The sequence below is a fragment of the Magnolia sinica genome, chromosome 16, assembly GCF_029962835.1.
Source record: "Magnolia sinica isolate HGM2019 chromosome 16, MsV1, whole genome shotgun sequence".
In the NCBI taxonomy this organism is placed as follows: domain Eukaryota; kingdom Viridiplantae; phylum Streptophyta; class Magnoliopsida; order Magnoliales; family Magnoliaceae; genus Magnolia; species Magnolia sinica.
This window is the reverse complement of record NC_080588.1, coordinates 62442763-62459143: the sequence shown is the minus strand read 5'-3', so window position 1 is coordinate 62459143 and position 16381 is coordinate 62442763. Positions and strand designations below refer to the sequence as shown.

The 16381-nt window shown below is 42.0% G+C and overlaps 1 protein-coding gene across 6 annotated transcripts; it reads left to right on the top strand.

The window, feature by feature from the left end:
• Positions 1 to 306: 306 nt before the first annotated feature.
• Positions 307 to 12544, top strand: LOC131229904 (ACT domain-containing protein ACR1). Of its 6 annotated transcripts, none has more exons than XM_058225984.1 (9): positions 307 to 481; positions 747 to 816; positions 1736 to 1804; positions 2311 to 2356; positions 4679 to 4793; positions 9705 to 9772; positions 9896 to 10540; positions 11814 to 11918; positions 12016 to 12544. In XM_058225984.1, exons 3-9 carry the CDS (start codon positions 1737 to 1739, stop codon positions 12385 to 12387), a joined length of 1419 nt encoding a protein of 472 aa, XP_058081967.1. In that variant the 5' UTR covers positions 307 to 481; positions 747 to 816; position 1736; the 3' UTR covers positions 12388 to 12544. The 6 variants fall into 6 exon arrangements, with proteins under 6 accessions (XP_058081967.1, XP_058081966.1, XP_058081964.1 ...); XM_058225983.1 differs by having other exon boundaries at positions 671 to 816; XM_058225981.1 differs by lacking the exon at positions 747 to 816.
• The last annotated feature ends 3837 nt before the right edge of the window (positions 12545 to 16381 follow it).

Below are 16381 nucleotides of genomic sequence, written 5' to 3'. Positions count from 1 at the left end.
AAACTGACCGTTAATCATTTCGACTGTTACCACTTGGCAGAAGAGAACCTTTTTATGGCTGTGATGATGCTTTAGTTGTCTTTTCTGTCGTCAAGATCCACTTGATGGACAGATCCGATCCACCGATCAACTGACAAGTGTCAAGACTTGCAACGAATTTCGTCGTTCGTCCAACGGGATGGAGGTGGGACCTCCAGTACGATAAATGATATCCACGTCGCAGGAGAGTAGAATGAAAAGGAAAGAAGAGGGCGTCAGCGTTTGTTAGTTTTTTAATTAGAGATCCCTTTTGCCAGCACCGATTCTGTTATTTGACTCGCCCTTCTTTCCGGTGTTCTTCTTTCCCATCCAACTCACGCACCACACACACTCTCTCTTCTCTCATCAGCAGACTCTCTTCTCTCTTCTCTCATCAGCAGCTTTTGGATCGCGTTCCTGTCTATCATGTGTATTTCGCGGCGGAAGGAAGCTCTCTGAAAAGGTGAATTTCTACTCTTTGTTTTTCTCCTCTCTCTCGATCGGAGTTTTCGAAGCTATTCCCAATCGACGTTCCTTCTTTTTAATTCGATAGATCTATAATCGTTAATTTCGAGATTAATGAACCGATTTACAACTATGTTCTACCTTTGAATCGTTAATTTCGTGATTAACGGACGGATCTCAATGCAAGAACCGGTGAAGATGCTTCCGTCGTACTCGGCTTTTGCTAACGTGCGCTTGTCGGTTCTGAGACCTCCTTAAAGCAGAGCAGATCCAGTGGATTTTGTTCCATCACTTTGAGAACGCTCGTGGAAAAAACATCCACCAAACAAAAAGGAAACTGCAGCTTTAAATAAAAAAATATTTTTTTATTAATTGATGATAATTAAGAAAATAAAAGCCGCAGCTTTCGTACTACTCGCGTTTCGTTAGTTATACATTTCTTTGATTCGATCCTCTGTTTCCTCTTTCTTTCTGCGAAGTTAAAAGCTGAAGAAAAGGAAATTTCGGAATCTCGTTTCAATCTCTATAAAAAAGGATCTGATTTATGCAGCAGATCAATAGTCCGTGGGACTTATTCAGTCTCCGGGAGCTTGATGAGCCCTGCGAGGTCGTCCGACCTTGGATTTCTTTTTATTGGACACGATCCACCTTGTTTGGGTCCACCGAATCGGCGAACTACGTTTCACGGTATTCTTGCGAGTTAGCGGGCTATTTCATTTTCCTCCCTTTACATAAAGTCCTGGGTTTTACGAAAACTCGATTTTCTCTACTCGTGATTGACGCTTTCAATGATTTATCTTGATCCTTGCTGGAGAAATTTTCGGGATTTCATCAAGTCAAATAAGCGTAGAATACGTGATAAACTCAAATTCTCGGCTTCTTAAAATTGAGGGTATTTCTTAATTAATAAGATTGAAAATAAATTTCTACGCATGCTTTCAAGACTCTGGTTAAATATTTATGATTTTTATTTATTTATATATATTAAAACGAGCCGGTTCTCTTTTCCTGGAGTTTTATTTCTCTCGTATCGCGAGATAATGATGATTTGTAATACAATTGGATTTGGCTGTCACAGAACGTCCCTTTCTAAAGAAGAAAGACGCCGTTCGTTTATCGGTGACGGGGGTTTCTTGATTTTTAAGAACTCTTCCATAAATCGCTGACGACTTATCGGTGACGGGGGTTTCTTGATTTTTAAGAACTCTTCGTTCTATAAATCGCTGACAACAATCAAATGAATTTCTTACAGAATGGAGAGCTACAGGCCTTACTACGACCCCGAGATCGAGTCGCTGATCGAAAGGATACATCCACCGAGGTCGGTATCTCTTTCTCTGGACTACCATGCTCGGGCCCGATCCAAACCGTCCGTTGATTTTATGGGCCCATCTGTGGATTCCCGACCTACCAAGAATCTCCCATACTGGAATCATAACCCTTCAATGGGAAGTACAGCAAATCGACGGGTAAGAAAGAAGTACCGATGGTTCGTACTCAAATCCAATTTGGAGGATTCTTGGTGCGTTGGTTATCTATGGTTAGGTCATCATGCAGCCGTTGGTTCACTGATCCATGGGCTCCACTTGATTGTAGTTCATTTACTGGCTCTGACGATTGGAACTGCCCATTCTGTTTATCCAGCCTGGATGGCTCGGAGAGGGCAGAATTTCATGGTGGGGCTAATCGGTCCACCCGTGCGATTTTGCGGGCCCTTCATGGCCAGCTGGCAATGGTGGGACACCGTTTTTCGGGTAGCCCGGGAGACTTCGAGACCCGTCGTATTTTGTTAATATTTATATTATTGCTTTCCGTCGTGCGTTGCAGAGTTTGTATCGACAACGACACGTGTGAAGACTGCACCCTGGTGAAGGTTAGCTTCTTCCCTCTCTCCTTTCTTTTCTTTGGTCTTGTGAGTCTCGCTTATGCATGTGACGAGGGCGGTGAAATGACTAATTTATCCCTGTTCTTTCGTTAAATAAAGAATTTTAAGTATGAGTCTTCCGGAAACTCGAAGGGTAAAACTGTCACTTCATGTTACCTCGGATGCGTGAGGTATAGACGACTGCCATTTCCCAGGCTTAAAGCACTGGGAAAAGACACACACACACGAAAAAGTGTGTTTGGCTCCTTCGCTGCAAAAGTTGGATTGTTCTAGTGGCCCAACAGTACAATATCATTGCCTTTTTTGTGCTATGGCCCACCAATATTGGTGATCATCTTATGCTGTGGCCCGCATCTTGACCACACGTGATTAGAGCATACCCTTTTGGATAAGAAACAGGTGTATGGCCGGGATTGCAAACATGATTTACTGGTACGGCGGGAACTTGCAAAAGGCGGTTCTGGAATCTAGCCCTGCGAGTCAGTTTTTTGTCCGGTTAAATAGAATAAAGTCGGGTATCATGATACGGGCAATGCTACCCCACTACTGAGTTCTAGGTGTACTTGAAAAAGCAAACCAAAGCGCTTGTATGACTGTGCGTATTCACGTGGGAAGATGTTCGCTGAGACGGTGGACTTCACGTGGATGAGATCCACCCCGTCCATCAGGTGGGCAACCCTGTCATTGGTATGGGTACCAAAAATCAGTCCGGTTCAAAACTCAGTTGGGCTCAAGAGTTGAGATGGGAAGTCCCATTATTACAATCGTTCAAATTGTGTGTTGGGTCCACCAAGGTGTGTACATGACATCCAGTCCATTCATCTGCTGTGCCACACCAGGATGAATGGATGGATTGTGCGAAAATCAAGAGATTTCAAGATTTATGTGGGCCACATCATGTGATTTTAGAGTTTTTAGATGTGATTTTACAACGTTCCCTATGATTTTGCCCACCTACGTCTTCGATTGGACTCCTCCGTCGGCGTGCCTTTGTATGGCTACAGCACAGACCAAAAGCAAAAGTGCTTCCGATGGGCCATGGACAAGGGTTGGACGAGTTAGCGTGTGCAGGCATCGTCGCACTAAATTACATGGGCCATCCATCTTTATCCAGCTCGTTTCAGGAAGTGATCCAAAAATGAGGCTAATTCAAATCTAAGGTGGGCAACACCACAAGAAACAACGGGAAAACGGCCACAATTAAATGCTATTGGGCCCACCATCATGTTTATATGCCAGACCCATTCATAAGCTGATTCCATCCCGGTGGAAGGAAAACACAAATATCAGCCTGACGGAAAACGTCCATATGTGCTCAATCCACTCCGTTTCTTGTGGTGTGGCCTACCTAAGTTTTGAATCCGACTCATTTTCGTTACGACATTCAAACATTGGCGTGAGTGAATTTCACACAGATGTAGATTGCGGTAGGCCTTAGTAACAGGTTGTTGCACGCAACCCGTTTTCGTTTCACTTGCACGGATCCTGAAGTATCGTGAGTTACAAGACCTTAACTTCGAACGCCGTCCTCCATCCCAAAAGTCCGGCCGTTTCATTTACATGGTGGGCTGTTACAACTAAAATGATAACCAGTTATACACAGTCAGTGTTCCTACGCCGCACGCTTGGTAAGGGGGGCCGGCCTGATCTTTAGTCAGGTGCACACCCACGCAAGATGATTGTCTCATATTACACACACGTACGTTATTGGTGCGCCACAGCCCAAAGGCTGGCAGCCAACACGACAGTCGGTGACGTCAGAGTTCCATCCAATCCGTTCATTAGATGCACGCTCCCCCAGAATCCTGCTTGATACATTACTCAGGTGGACCCCACTGAAATGGGGAATATTGGGAAGGGGTCCTGCACATTAGAAACTTTCTAATGGAATGTGCGGGCCCACAAATATTGTATGACATCCGCCCCATTAATCTGCTGTGCCCCACCAGGATGATGTGACACGCGGAAACTCGAGTCATTTCAAAATTTGGTGGGCCACAATAAGTGAATATATTAGTTTTAGGTGTGATTGTACGTTGCCCCTTGTGGTGTGTCCCACTTGAGTTTTTCATAGAGTTTATTCTTGGGATGTACGTGCCCGTGAGAAGACGTATCGGATCACATGCAGTTCAGATTTGATCCAGATCATGGGTGGGCCTCACATGGCTCGAACGTATTATGCATTCGAACTTCAAACGCATACGATCACCTTCATGGTTTGGAGAGCGATGAGGTGTTGGTAATTCAGGGGAGCTGATTAATGATAAAATAAGCAGTGGCGTAACGGTTGATGTGGGGTTTTTGCAACAGGTGGATAGCGCTAACAAGCACGGGATCCTGCTGGAAATGGTCCAGGTCCTGACGGACCTCGACCTCGTTATCTCCAAATCCTACATATCTTCCGATGGCGGATGGTTCATGGACGGCAAGTTTCTTCTCTTCTTTTTACTTTTCTGCTTTGTCGTCGCTTTCGTACATGTGCATAACAATGACATGTAGCTACTATTGAGGAAGCTGTTGTACTCTTGCAGAGTATAATGGCTGACACGTGCACATCCAATGCAGATTGACTCAAAACTATACCCGTCCAAAACGCTGGTACCTGATTTGGATGGCTTGTAACCCAAAAAACCACACGGAACACGGATTCCATTTTCTAAATGGTTCTTTGGTGGCGGTCCAATTCAACAAACAAACGCACATCGGTGGGTCAGAGGTCAAAGGTTCCGTTTGTTCGATTACTTCGATTTTTCGACCAAGCCTATCTATTGTGGGAACTGAAATTTGGACAGTTTAGTTTTGAGTTATATCTCACGTGCGAAATTTCTTAGGTTCTTAGGATCTTCTACCACACCGGTTTGCACAAGGTAGCCAAGCTGTGTGAGGCCACCATGTTATGGTCGCGGATTGCATCCTTCCCCGCCCCTCTCCAGCTAGGGCAGGATCGTTGAGTAGCCCCGTGGTGTGTGGGTCTTATCCACACTTTCTTTTTCGTATCATTTTAGGCCATAAGCCCTAAAATGAGGCAGATCCAAGGCTCAAGTGGACCACACCACAAGAAGCAGCGGTGAGAGTTTAATCCCCATTTTGTAGTCCACTTGAGCCTTGGACCTGCCTCCTTTTTGGGCTAATACCCTAAAATGATACTAAAAAAAAAAAATGAATGGACGGTGTGGATAAGACCCATACATCACGGTGGCCACTCAAAGCTCCTGCCCATTCCCAGCCAGAGACGGGCAGGGTAAGACACAATCCTTGTCCTCCATGTTATATATGTAAAATCCACTGCAGAGTATGTGCAGCCAGATCCAAAAGTCAGGTGGGCCATACTACAGGAACAATGGGGATGGGACCCAACATGTGTTTGTGTGTGGGGCCACCATTGTGGTGGAAGGGAAGATAACAAAAATCAGTGATACAAAACTCAGGCAGCCCACATCTCACAAACTTAGAGGTTTCAGGTGCAGTTTTTCATCATTGCCAGTGGTGTGGTTCATATCTCTCATGTCTGATGTTTTGTATTTATGATTAATATAATGGTTATGACATGGTTGACAGAGTGGATTTTACAACATGGTGGCCCCAGGGTGTGTTATAGAAGAATCCTGTTCTCAGTCCTGCATTGGTGTTAGCATCCATTATTGATAAACACAGCACAGCACAGTTCGACTATGGATAATATATATCAAGTCCCCACCATTCACTATTATATTACATACACAGCCAAGAGTAGGAATAGTGGGCACGAGCTTCATCCCCATGTATCACTGTAAGGATAGGTGGGGACTGTAGCCTTTGGTTCCACCATCATATTTCAATGATCCAAAACTCGTTTATACATTGGCCTCACCTTAGTGGGTAGCCAAGAAACAGCTCTTGGATTCAAATATTTCAATGCTTTGATTATTTTATTCTTTTTCCTTTTAATATGGATGCTCTTAGTAAACTTTAATTAAATAATCTAAGTCTTAAATATATTGCAATCTGAGAGTTTTTTGTTTTTGTTTTTTCGGTATGCCCCATATCCATCATTAGCCCCAGCATATAAACAGTTTGTGTCATTGAAAAAGACCCAAATCCAATGTTTTTAATTCACCATATATCCTACCGTACGTGTTGCATTCAATCAGAACATGCCCCAACGTATTTTAGAAAGAGAATTGATCACCTATATACGCACTCATAGTGACAAATCTTGTTCTCCCCAACTTCCTCGCCTCAAAATTTTTGGTGAGGTTTTCAAATTTTAGGTTTTTCTCGAGATATTACAGAAGAATCTTACCAAAATTAAAAATATTTAAAAATCTTTGCTGTAAATTATTAAATTAATTTAAACTTATATGTAACTATATAATATAACAAGCCTTTTAATTTTTTACCATTTATTGAGTTAATATTGTGATATTTTAAAATTTACTGAGATTTTGAAATTTCACAATAATATCGTGATAACATGGTTTATGTATTTCTTGCAATATTTTAAACATCTCCACCGTATTTGTCACACTGGGTGCACTGCCCCTTAACAATAAGTGCACGGTGCAATTTCAGCCCGAAGAAAAGCAGGGATGAGAATATGTATGTTTTTTCTTTTCTTTTCTTTTTTTCTTTTTTACTAAAAACGCACTGTACCACTGTTATGGTGCAATGCGCCTGTAGATGATCAGTCGAGTGGGTACATTCATCTCTAATGGCCAAAATGTCTTTATTACCCAGTACTGTAAATCTAATTTACATTGACACTTACAGCAACGTTTTAAGACCTCTTGGCAACTGATTTTTGTGGGTGGATTGGACCGGTTTGCTCCAAAGCGGCTTGACTGTTGAAAATGGTTGGGCCTGGACCTTGATAATTAGACTAGGACATTTGAACCTTTCTTTTCTTAATACATCGTTAATGGCCTGTTAATGATCTGATATAAGGGTCACCTGGCAGGGCGGGTTTGTGTTTGATTTGATATGTGCCTATTTTGGATCTTGATCAATAGTCAGCCCATGCCACGCTGGGCTATTAAAAGGATTTTTTAAATCAAGAACCACTTGAGCTGGAAGCAGATTGTTTCTTGCCCCTGCCTGAATGGAAATCGGTCTAGGTAGAGGCTTCGTGTGGCCTACAGTGATGTATGGGTTTTATCCAAGCTGTTTATCCATTTTTTTCATAGCATTTTAGGGTATGGGCCCAAAAATGAGACCGATCCATGGCTCAAGTGGACCACACCACAAGAAACAGTGGTGATAATGACACCTACCATTCATATCTTCCTAGTGCCCACCATTATGTTTATTTGCCATATCCAACCTATTCATAAGGTCACATACCTGGATGAAGGGAAAACACAAAACACAACTTGATCCAAACTTCTACCGCCTCCAATATGTTTTTAATGGTGGTTGTTCAATCCCCCTTGTCTGTTCCACTTGAGCCTTGGATCTGCCTCATTTTTTGGCTCATACCCTAAAATGATTTGGAAAAATGAATGAACAAGGTGGATATAACCCAAAAATTGCAGTGGGCCCCAGAGAACCCCTGCCACCTGGGGCAGGACACACTTCCACCTGAGCTCATGCCATTAATGCGATTAATGGGTGGGATTGGTTTGTAATAAACGGCCTGATTAGTAAACTGTCAGGGAGGCTGATAATATCTATGATATTAATGGGAAAGCTTGGATTTGTTATTAAAGGCTTGATCTCTAAACTTTGGTACTTTGGCCTGAGTATAATGGATGATGTCCCAGCGGTTAGAAATTGCATAGGTGGAATAAAATAAATTCATGTTAAACTGTCCAAATTATAGGTTCCATATTACACGTATTAATTTTCTGCCTATCAGATTGGTGGATATATATTAGACAATTGAAAATGAAAAATATCTAATGGTCTGATTTGAATAAACAAGAGCCCGATTGGCAGATATATATATAGGGCAATTGAAAATAAAAAAATATCCAATGGTCTGATTTGAATAAACAAGATTGCATGAGTCGAGGTCCTCAATCTTGTCTCTTTAATTTGAGTTAACGCTTGCCATGTATATAATTTTTGAATGCCTGAGCATAAAACATTGTTTAAATAATTTGATTTTTGAATTCACCGGCACTTCCTCAATCTAGTCGGTTTAATTTGAGTTAATGCTTGCCATGTATATAATTTGAATGCCTGAGTATAAAGCATCGTAAGCTGCCAGAGTATCAAATAACTCCCTTTCCGTAGAGCCATTTTTTTTTCCCTACAGAAATGCTTTGGTATTTGGAGAAGATACTAAGTATAAGAAATTGCACAAATGAAATATAGATAAATTTCATCAGACTATTCGAATCGTGGGGTTCAACTTCGATAGATGCTGTCGTCAAAAAGAACATTTATTGTATTTTCTAACTGGATTATTGGTAGACATTTAATGAACGGTTAAAATAAAAAGTATACAACTGTCCAAAATCAACAAATAAATTTCCCTTAAGTCAAAGCTTAACTTTACTTAATTAATCTGAAATTTGGATGATGACTCATCTACAAAGGGTGGAAAATTGTGGACGGTTTAATTGAAGTTAATATATGGCACGTGCCCAGTTTGTTAGTCTGCTTGAGTATCAACTAACTCCCCTTTTATCTCTGTTGCTAGATGGTAGCATACGTTGGATTTTTTATTTTATTTTTAAAAAAAAATCCTTTTTCACCTCTCTCCTGCACCTCCCTGACACACTAACAGCCCCTCTCCAGCCACTTAACAATGGTTGATGATTAATGCTTTTCCCATTTTGATTTTTTAAAACCTCACCTTTATCAGTACCTCTGCCACCATCATAGCTTCTTATCAATGGAATTGGATCGAACTAATTTCGGAATGAGATTGAATCGAATATCAAGATTGCCCAATTGGTATGATCCAACACATCAATTTGGACGGCATCAAGCTGCGTTACGCACGATGCGACAGGTTCGCAGATGAGACACATTCAAGCAAACGATGTACTATGATTGCAATCACTATTAGATCATAATAAAAATCCAAATCATTTAAACATAAGAAATGTCCACATACAACAGTGCATTTTAACTTTAAACATTTAACATGTTCATTCTTGCTAATGTGTTCCTTGCGTATAATATTCAAGTCGTGCAAGAGGTGGGCCCCACATTTAAAAGATCACCAACGGTGAAAATCAGGATGGTCCATCCACAGGTGGGCTACAATGTTGAAATCAATGGAGAAACTGAAAGGTTAACCTCAATGTATGCCTGTGGCCCACCGAGTGAGTGGGTTGTTCCAATTTCACTCCGGGTGATATATGAACATTTCTTCAACTCACACGGTGTCCTTTGGATGCATATGCAGTGTTCCACGTGACGGATCAGCTCGGGAACAAACTATCTGACGAGAGCCTCATCCATTACATTAAACAGGTCTCTCTCTCTCTCTCTCTCTCTCTCTCTCTGGCTATTTTGTCGTCTCCTTCAACCTACAATGCTTGGATTTTTACCCAGTTTGTCTATGAATGATATAAGGGTGATGCTTATTTATTACAGGCTCTCTGCCCAGGAAGGAAGGGTGCAGGCAGTGAGTCGGTCCGGACCTGCCTTGGCAGGTTGGTGGGACCCAGAGACGTGGTGGTCGAGCATACTGCCTTGGAGATGACCGGGAGCGACCGCCCGGGCCTCCTGTCCGATATCTCGGCCGTGCTCGTGGAGCTCGGCTGCCAAGTGGTGGCTGCCGAGGCGTGGACACACAACGGGCGGGCCGCATGCATCATCTACATAACGGATGCGGCCACGGGCGGGGCCATCTCCGACGGGGCACGGCTGGCCCACGTGGAGGAGCAGCTGGAGAACGTGGTGGGGGCCCACCACCTTGTTGCCGGGAATGCGGGGGGTGGCGGTGGCGCTGTGGAGAGGAGAGTGAGGGTGGCGGGGCCCACTGAGAGCCGGACGCACACGGAGCGGAGGCTGCATCAGCTGATGTTCACGGACAGGGATTACGAAGAGGCGACGAAGGTGAGGAAGACGAAGACGGACGTCTCAATAGAAAGTTGGAGGGAAAAAGGGTATTCGGTGTTGAATGTGAGGTGCAGGGACAGGCCCAAGCTGCTATTTGACACTGTTTGCACGTTGACGGACATGGAGTATGTGGTCTTTCATGCGGCCATTAGCTCTCGCGGCTCCCTTGCTGTCCAGGTATGCTCCTTCCATTTCGATTTTCATATATATATATATATATATATATATAATATGCATCTATTTTCCTAAAACCGTCTACTTTAGAAGTCATCCCTAATATACACCGACTTTGGCCCGTGGAAAGCGGCATAAATGGGACGTCAGCTATTGAAAAGACAGTTTTGCACCCTATCTTCACATGAAGGACCATTTTAACCTTGTAAGACATGGTGTGGCCCTACCCTTGATGTTTCCTCCATCCACGCGTTCATTCACTTTGTCTGTGCATCTTTAAACATGAGCTAAAAAACTAGTCACATTCAAAACTCAAGTGAACCATTCAAGGAGATTTAATGGGCAATGAAAGAAAATTGTTGAAATATACTTTGGGCATAGAGGAGTCCTTCCTTTATCCTAGAATAAGAAGAAATGAATGGTTGCATGGCATAGAAAATGAGTTAGGTAGCTGAGCCTTTTGATCATTTACAAAATACAACATGAAATACACGTGAACTTTTTATGGCATTGGCTTATTTTGACTAATAGCCCAAAAGTTAGGCTTTTCTCTACGACAATTTATAAAGTAGGCAGTTTTTAAGAAATATATGAAGAATAGGCATATATATGAAAGAAGTCTCTATATATTACCTGCCTTCAGATCCACTTGATATTCTAATGGACTGAATATGAGATGTTGGTCAAATTTCCAATGGGCATTGACAACACCTACCACTAGATGAGTTTCCATCTAGAATTATCATTCCATTAGGAATCAATGATTCCACTTGTATAATAAGATTTCCTTGGCATGATCTGTCCTAACAGCTAATCTTATGACTTTCACCGTTGATACGTCGGGGGTGTAAGAAAACCCTTTCAGATTGGAAGAGATCTTACTTTGAGGCCGTTTTATATGATGCATTTCTTTTCCTAAACTGCCTGTCTTAAGCTACCGATTTATGAATTAGGATCTTCTTCCAATCTGGTGAATTTTGCTATATTACCATAGAAGGTCCACATTATGCTAATTGTCTGGTCCCAATCCATGGATGCATTTTCCATCAACATCTATGTGTCTTCGTTGAGTCCACTCTGGTAAAAAAGAAAAGAAAAGAAGAGTAGAACTCTTATGTACGAGTATAGGCACAAAGTCATCAGCACATGGGTTGAGTACATTCAGTGTCTTCAGTACATGTCCAAATAGGTACATCATTGAGGATTGCAAGATGGTCATTTGATCTTTTTGTCTGGCTATATGTGTGGCTGATGGAAGGTCTTTATTAACTGGCAGGAATACTACATCCGCCATGTGGATGGTTGCACTTTGGACACAGAGAGTGAAAGACGGAGAGTTACACAGTGCTTGATCGCCGCCGTCGAGCGGAGAGTCTCCCATGTTAGTAAGACTAGTGCAAGAACCCAAATGCTCTTTATTCCTATCTAGACTAGTTTGACTAACGTGGCTATGGTAATTCTCCAACCTTCATCTGCAGGGGCTGAGGCTCGACGTGTGCACAAACAACAGGGTAGGCCTGCTCTCAGACATCACAAGAGTCTTCCGTGAGAACGGGCTGTCAGTGTCAAGGGCTGAGATCTCTACTCGTGGGGACACGGCAGTCGGCACGTTCTTTGTGACGGATGCTTCGGGCAATGAAGCGGACCACAAGACAGTGGAGTCGGTGAGCAAGGAGATGGGTGGAACAGTCCTTGTGATCAACAATTCCCCTACTTGGGTTCCTACCAAGCCTAGGAGCAGTGCTGCAGCCAGCACCAGCACAGAGGACAGGCCAAGGTTCTCCTTGGGCAGCTTGCTATGGTCTCAGCTTGAGCGACTGTCTAGCAACTTTGGCTCCATAAGATCTTGAAGAAGGAAGAAAATGGAAAGAAAGATTAGAAAAAAAAAACGTCTCATGCTGTTCCGGTGTGTACATTCTGCTAGTTTCTCTATTCATAGTTTTATTGTCCATTTGAGGTGCTGCTTTTGTATGCTTTTGTGAATGTGATCATGTACATATGCTTGCATGCCTGCTCTTGTAGATGATTTTTCCATTGATATGGTCCACTTACATGTACAACACAAACTCCTCAACTTCAAGTAGTTTCATGTATACAAGCACATTAGACATTACAACCAAATGCCCATGGTAACATCCAGAAAATTTAGATACAAGCTTTTTGATAGCGGGTGCGTGCGTGCTACCATTAGATGAGTCTACACAGTCAATAATTAGGATTTAGTGAAACAAGATGAAGTAGTTTTTAAGTGGCATCCAAATATGCTCTTATTTAACATAACCTTTTCGGGTGGGATCCAAACATGCTCAACATATCTTTTTATGAGATTGAGGTTGGCCGGACAAAAATTCAAAGCTTGAGCTCCATCCATTTTCTAAATGGGGCAATGATTCAAACCAGCAAACCACTGCCTAAACCCATTTGCTAAATAGGTATAAAAAAAAAAAAAAAAAAAGCTAAGTCGGTGGCCCACCTCAAATCAGATTTTTAATTAGGTTGATAAAGTCCTGCCCAACTTGACCTATTTGTTTAATAGATCTGGTATTGAAGCTTTCGTTTTTATTTATAAACTTCTTACAGTCAAACCCAACATGTTTATCTCATTTTCTGACCAGAACTCAACCCCAGGACTCATTACATGTGGCTAAATCTGTTGAAGAAGTGGATTAAGTCAGCTGGCCTGATGCCCATTGCCCGCCTGATCCCTTATTAAGTAATCAGAGCCATCTAGTTGGTGGCTTGTGATCAGTCTCATCTCTTGAACAAAAAGGATGGGCTGCGTGGGACAAAAGCATAATGGAAAATCTTGTTCTTGGTAATTTCTCTAGATTTTGATGGTTTCATGAGATATCATTGGCAAAAGATCTCGCTTGAAATAAAATTTTAAAACATTCATAACTCTCCAGTTGCTTTAGTTCACTTGGACTATCCAATCGATCAATCTGAATCGTCCATTAAGTCCATAATACATTTTATGTTCTGGGATGCAGGAATCACACTGACCAGATGATCCAATCTCTCCTTGATTTGGTCTTATTTTCTACTGCCATCCTTTTTCCAAGCCATGGATGGGACGGTTAAAAATATCTAATGAAAGTGATTCTTTGAATTATAAACAAATCTATGACGGTATTAATTAATAAAAAAATGGATCAAATTGTTGATTTGATCTATTTTTGTGTAAACGATCTTGACTGTCCCTATTAAAAGTCATTGGACAACTGGTTAATATTTGTCAGATCAGTGTAATGTTTGCATGTAGCTGATGAATTAATGTAAGCTGGTTCTAATTAACAGCCTAGATAAATGGATTGGACTGTGTATGTGTGTCCAAATAGAACTAGGAGCACTAGCAGCACTGGAGCATTTCTCATTATCATAAATTAATGATTTTTAAAATTTTAAATATGTATTTTGCTGGTATTAGTACTACTGAATGAACTTTCCCACATGTCATCCAAATGTTTACTTTAAAAGGCAGTGGAGTCAAGAACTGTGGGGCGCTGTGATAAAAAAAATTAAAATTAAAATTAATTAATTTTTTTTTTAAAAAAACACCCAATCCGTCTGACATATGAACCCCAAACAAGGTGTTTGCACCAACCAAAAAAATCTGGTTGATTAAATCACAGATGGACTGAAGATGAATTTGGATGATTTTGAATGGTGTAACTAGTTTTTATGGTTTGCCCTCATTGGATTCTTCAGATTTTTTTGGTCTGTTTGGTAATCGTTATAAGGTGCGTCTGTTGGATGGGTTGGATGTTAGACATTGACCTTGTGGGCCATACAGTTCGCGATGCACCACTTTTTAAAGGAAAAAAAAAAAAAAAAATTTTAAATGAGGGTGTTTAGGTAATTTTACATCTCGAAAGCTGATCATCCTCACCATAGATGAGCGTTACTGCAGAATCTCCAGATCCGATGATGATCCTAGCTGCTTGGTGGCCAACCAAATAGATCAATGGATTGGATTGTCTATGTGGTAGACCCGGCCATGGCCCACTGGCATTGAAGTTAGGTCAAGCCTAGCTCATGGCAGATGTATTTGGGCTGAACATGGGCCTTTAATTGAATTGTTGGTGATATATCACATGGGTTAGCCCATCTATCTTTTGGGGACAGAAAATCACGCCCATACCCTAACTTACCTAAAATTTAAAAGCTAGACCAGCCCATAGCTGGATTGGCCCATCCCATTGAAAAATCCTAGTGATGGAACAAGAATAAAATGGCGTTAGCCAGCCTGATTGTCTTGTTGGGCAGGTTGTATCCTGTCGGGTTGAGTTATCTGGTTGAGCCCATTATCTATATGGCTATGTCTGTTGGGAAGAGTTCAACCCTTTAAATGGGCACATTTTCTGGCCTGAGCCCGACGCACTACCATTTAGCTTGGTCCGGACCCGTGTACTGACCTGACCTGTTTGATGAACCAAGAACATACTTTTCTGTTTATGCGTTTGATAGGAAAGCGAAATCCGGGCTGTTCATTTGTTGGGCCCAACCCAGTAGAGGTTATGAGTAAGGAATCAGGCCCATCCATTCTCCAGCTGAGCAACGGATTAAAATGGATGGACAAAACAGGTGGACCAACAGTCCCTATCCAACTGCCACCTGATTTGACAGTGGGCCAGGTACCTCGTGTCCCACGAGATCTCACGGACCTCTCACGAATATGATCTCAAGCGAAGGGCCCGTTTGCATACATCCTAAAGAAAGGGGCATTTGAGGCCTGAACCCCGTTTTGAGCCAGACCCTTTTTCTTGCTGTTCGCTTGGATGCAGTTTGGCAAATTTCATTGAATCCCACTCACCTAAAGTTGATATGCATTTGATTTTGCAGAATGTGTGAGATCTGGACCGTTCATCGATCGGGTGGGCCACCCAGTCGTCTGCAGTGGCCAATAACAGGATTGTAGGACGATGAGGTGATCACAGGTGTAATTTGGATGAGGACGTTTAGCCCCTCTCCAACTGTTTGTTTTCTACCACATGGGTCAGTGTGGTATGTGTAATTAAGATCTGGACCATTCATCAAGTGGGGTACCCAATGGACAATCGTCCACATCCATTTTGCATGACACTAACTGGATTGTTTGGACCAACTGATCTAGATGAACATTTCAGGGCAGCCTCTGAAGAGTGAACCACACCTAATGGACGATCCAGATAGGCAATGTAGAAGTCCAAGTGAAATTACGTGCATTCAAAGGTTTCCATACACTTGGATAATACAATTTAATTCGAAAATATGTTTGTGACCCAACCCCTTGCTGCCATGCACACATCTACATATGCCATATGGTGGGGTTCAGCATTTAGATGTCCTGATCGTAAGAGGATTCGAGCATGTCTTGGCCTAATTAGGGCTCACATGCTTAAATGGTCCAATGATCAGAACCGTTCATGTTATGGATTCTATGATATATATACCTTAGATAGAAACAGATGTCAAAATAAATGATTTTACAAATTAATTCTCACGCATTGAAAATCACGAATCAAAGGTTAGGATCATCATTGAAGCATAATTATGAGACCGTAGCTTATGGGCACAGATTAGGTGAGGTTGGAGTAACAACTTGCTGTATGACCCCAGACGATGGGCCCACTTGATGTATGTGTTGAATATCTACATTTTTCATTCATTATACCAACTCTTTTTAGGGCACGAGCCCAAAAATCCAGCAGATCTAAATATCAGGTTGACCACACCACAGGAAACTGTGGTGATTGACCATTAAAAATACTTTATGGGCCACAAGTTTTGGGTAAGTTGTTATCTGATTTTTCCGTTCATTCATATCTAGATGACCTTATCAACAGGTTGGATGGTAAATAAACA

Excerpts from the sequence above, each read along its gene's own strand:
- LOC131229904 (XM_058225980.1), top strand. The coding sequence starts at position 1,028 with ATGCAGCAGATCAATAGTCCGTGGGACTTATTCAGTCTCCGGGAGCTT. Across the intron at positions 1,171-1,735 it reads TCGGCGAACTACGTTTCACG|AATGGAGAGCTACAGGCCTT; the intron begins GTATTCTTGCGA and ends AATTTCTTACAG. Across the intron at positions 1,805-2,310 it reads GAAAGGATACATCCACCGAG|AGTTTGTATCGACAACGACA; the intron begins GTCGGTATCTCT and ends CGTGCGTTGCAG.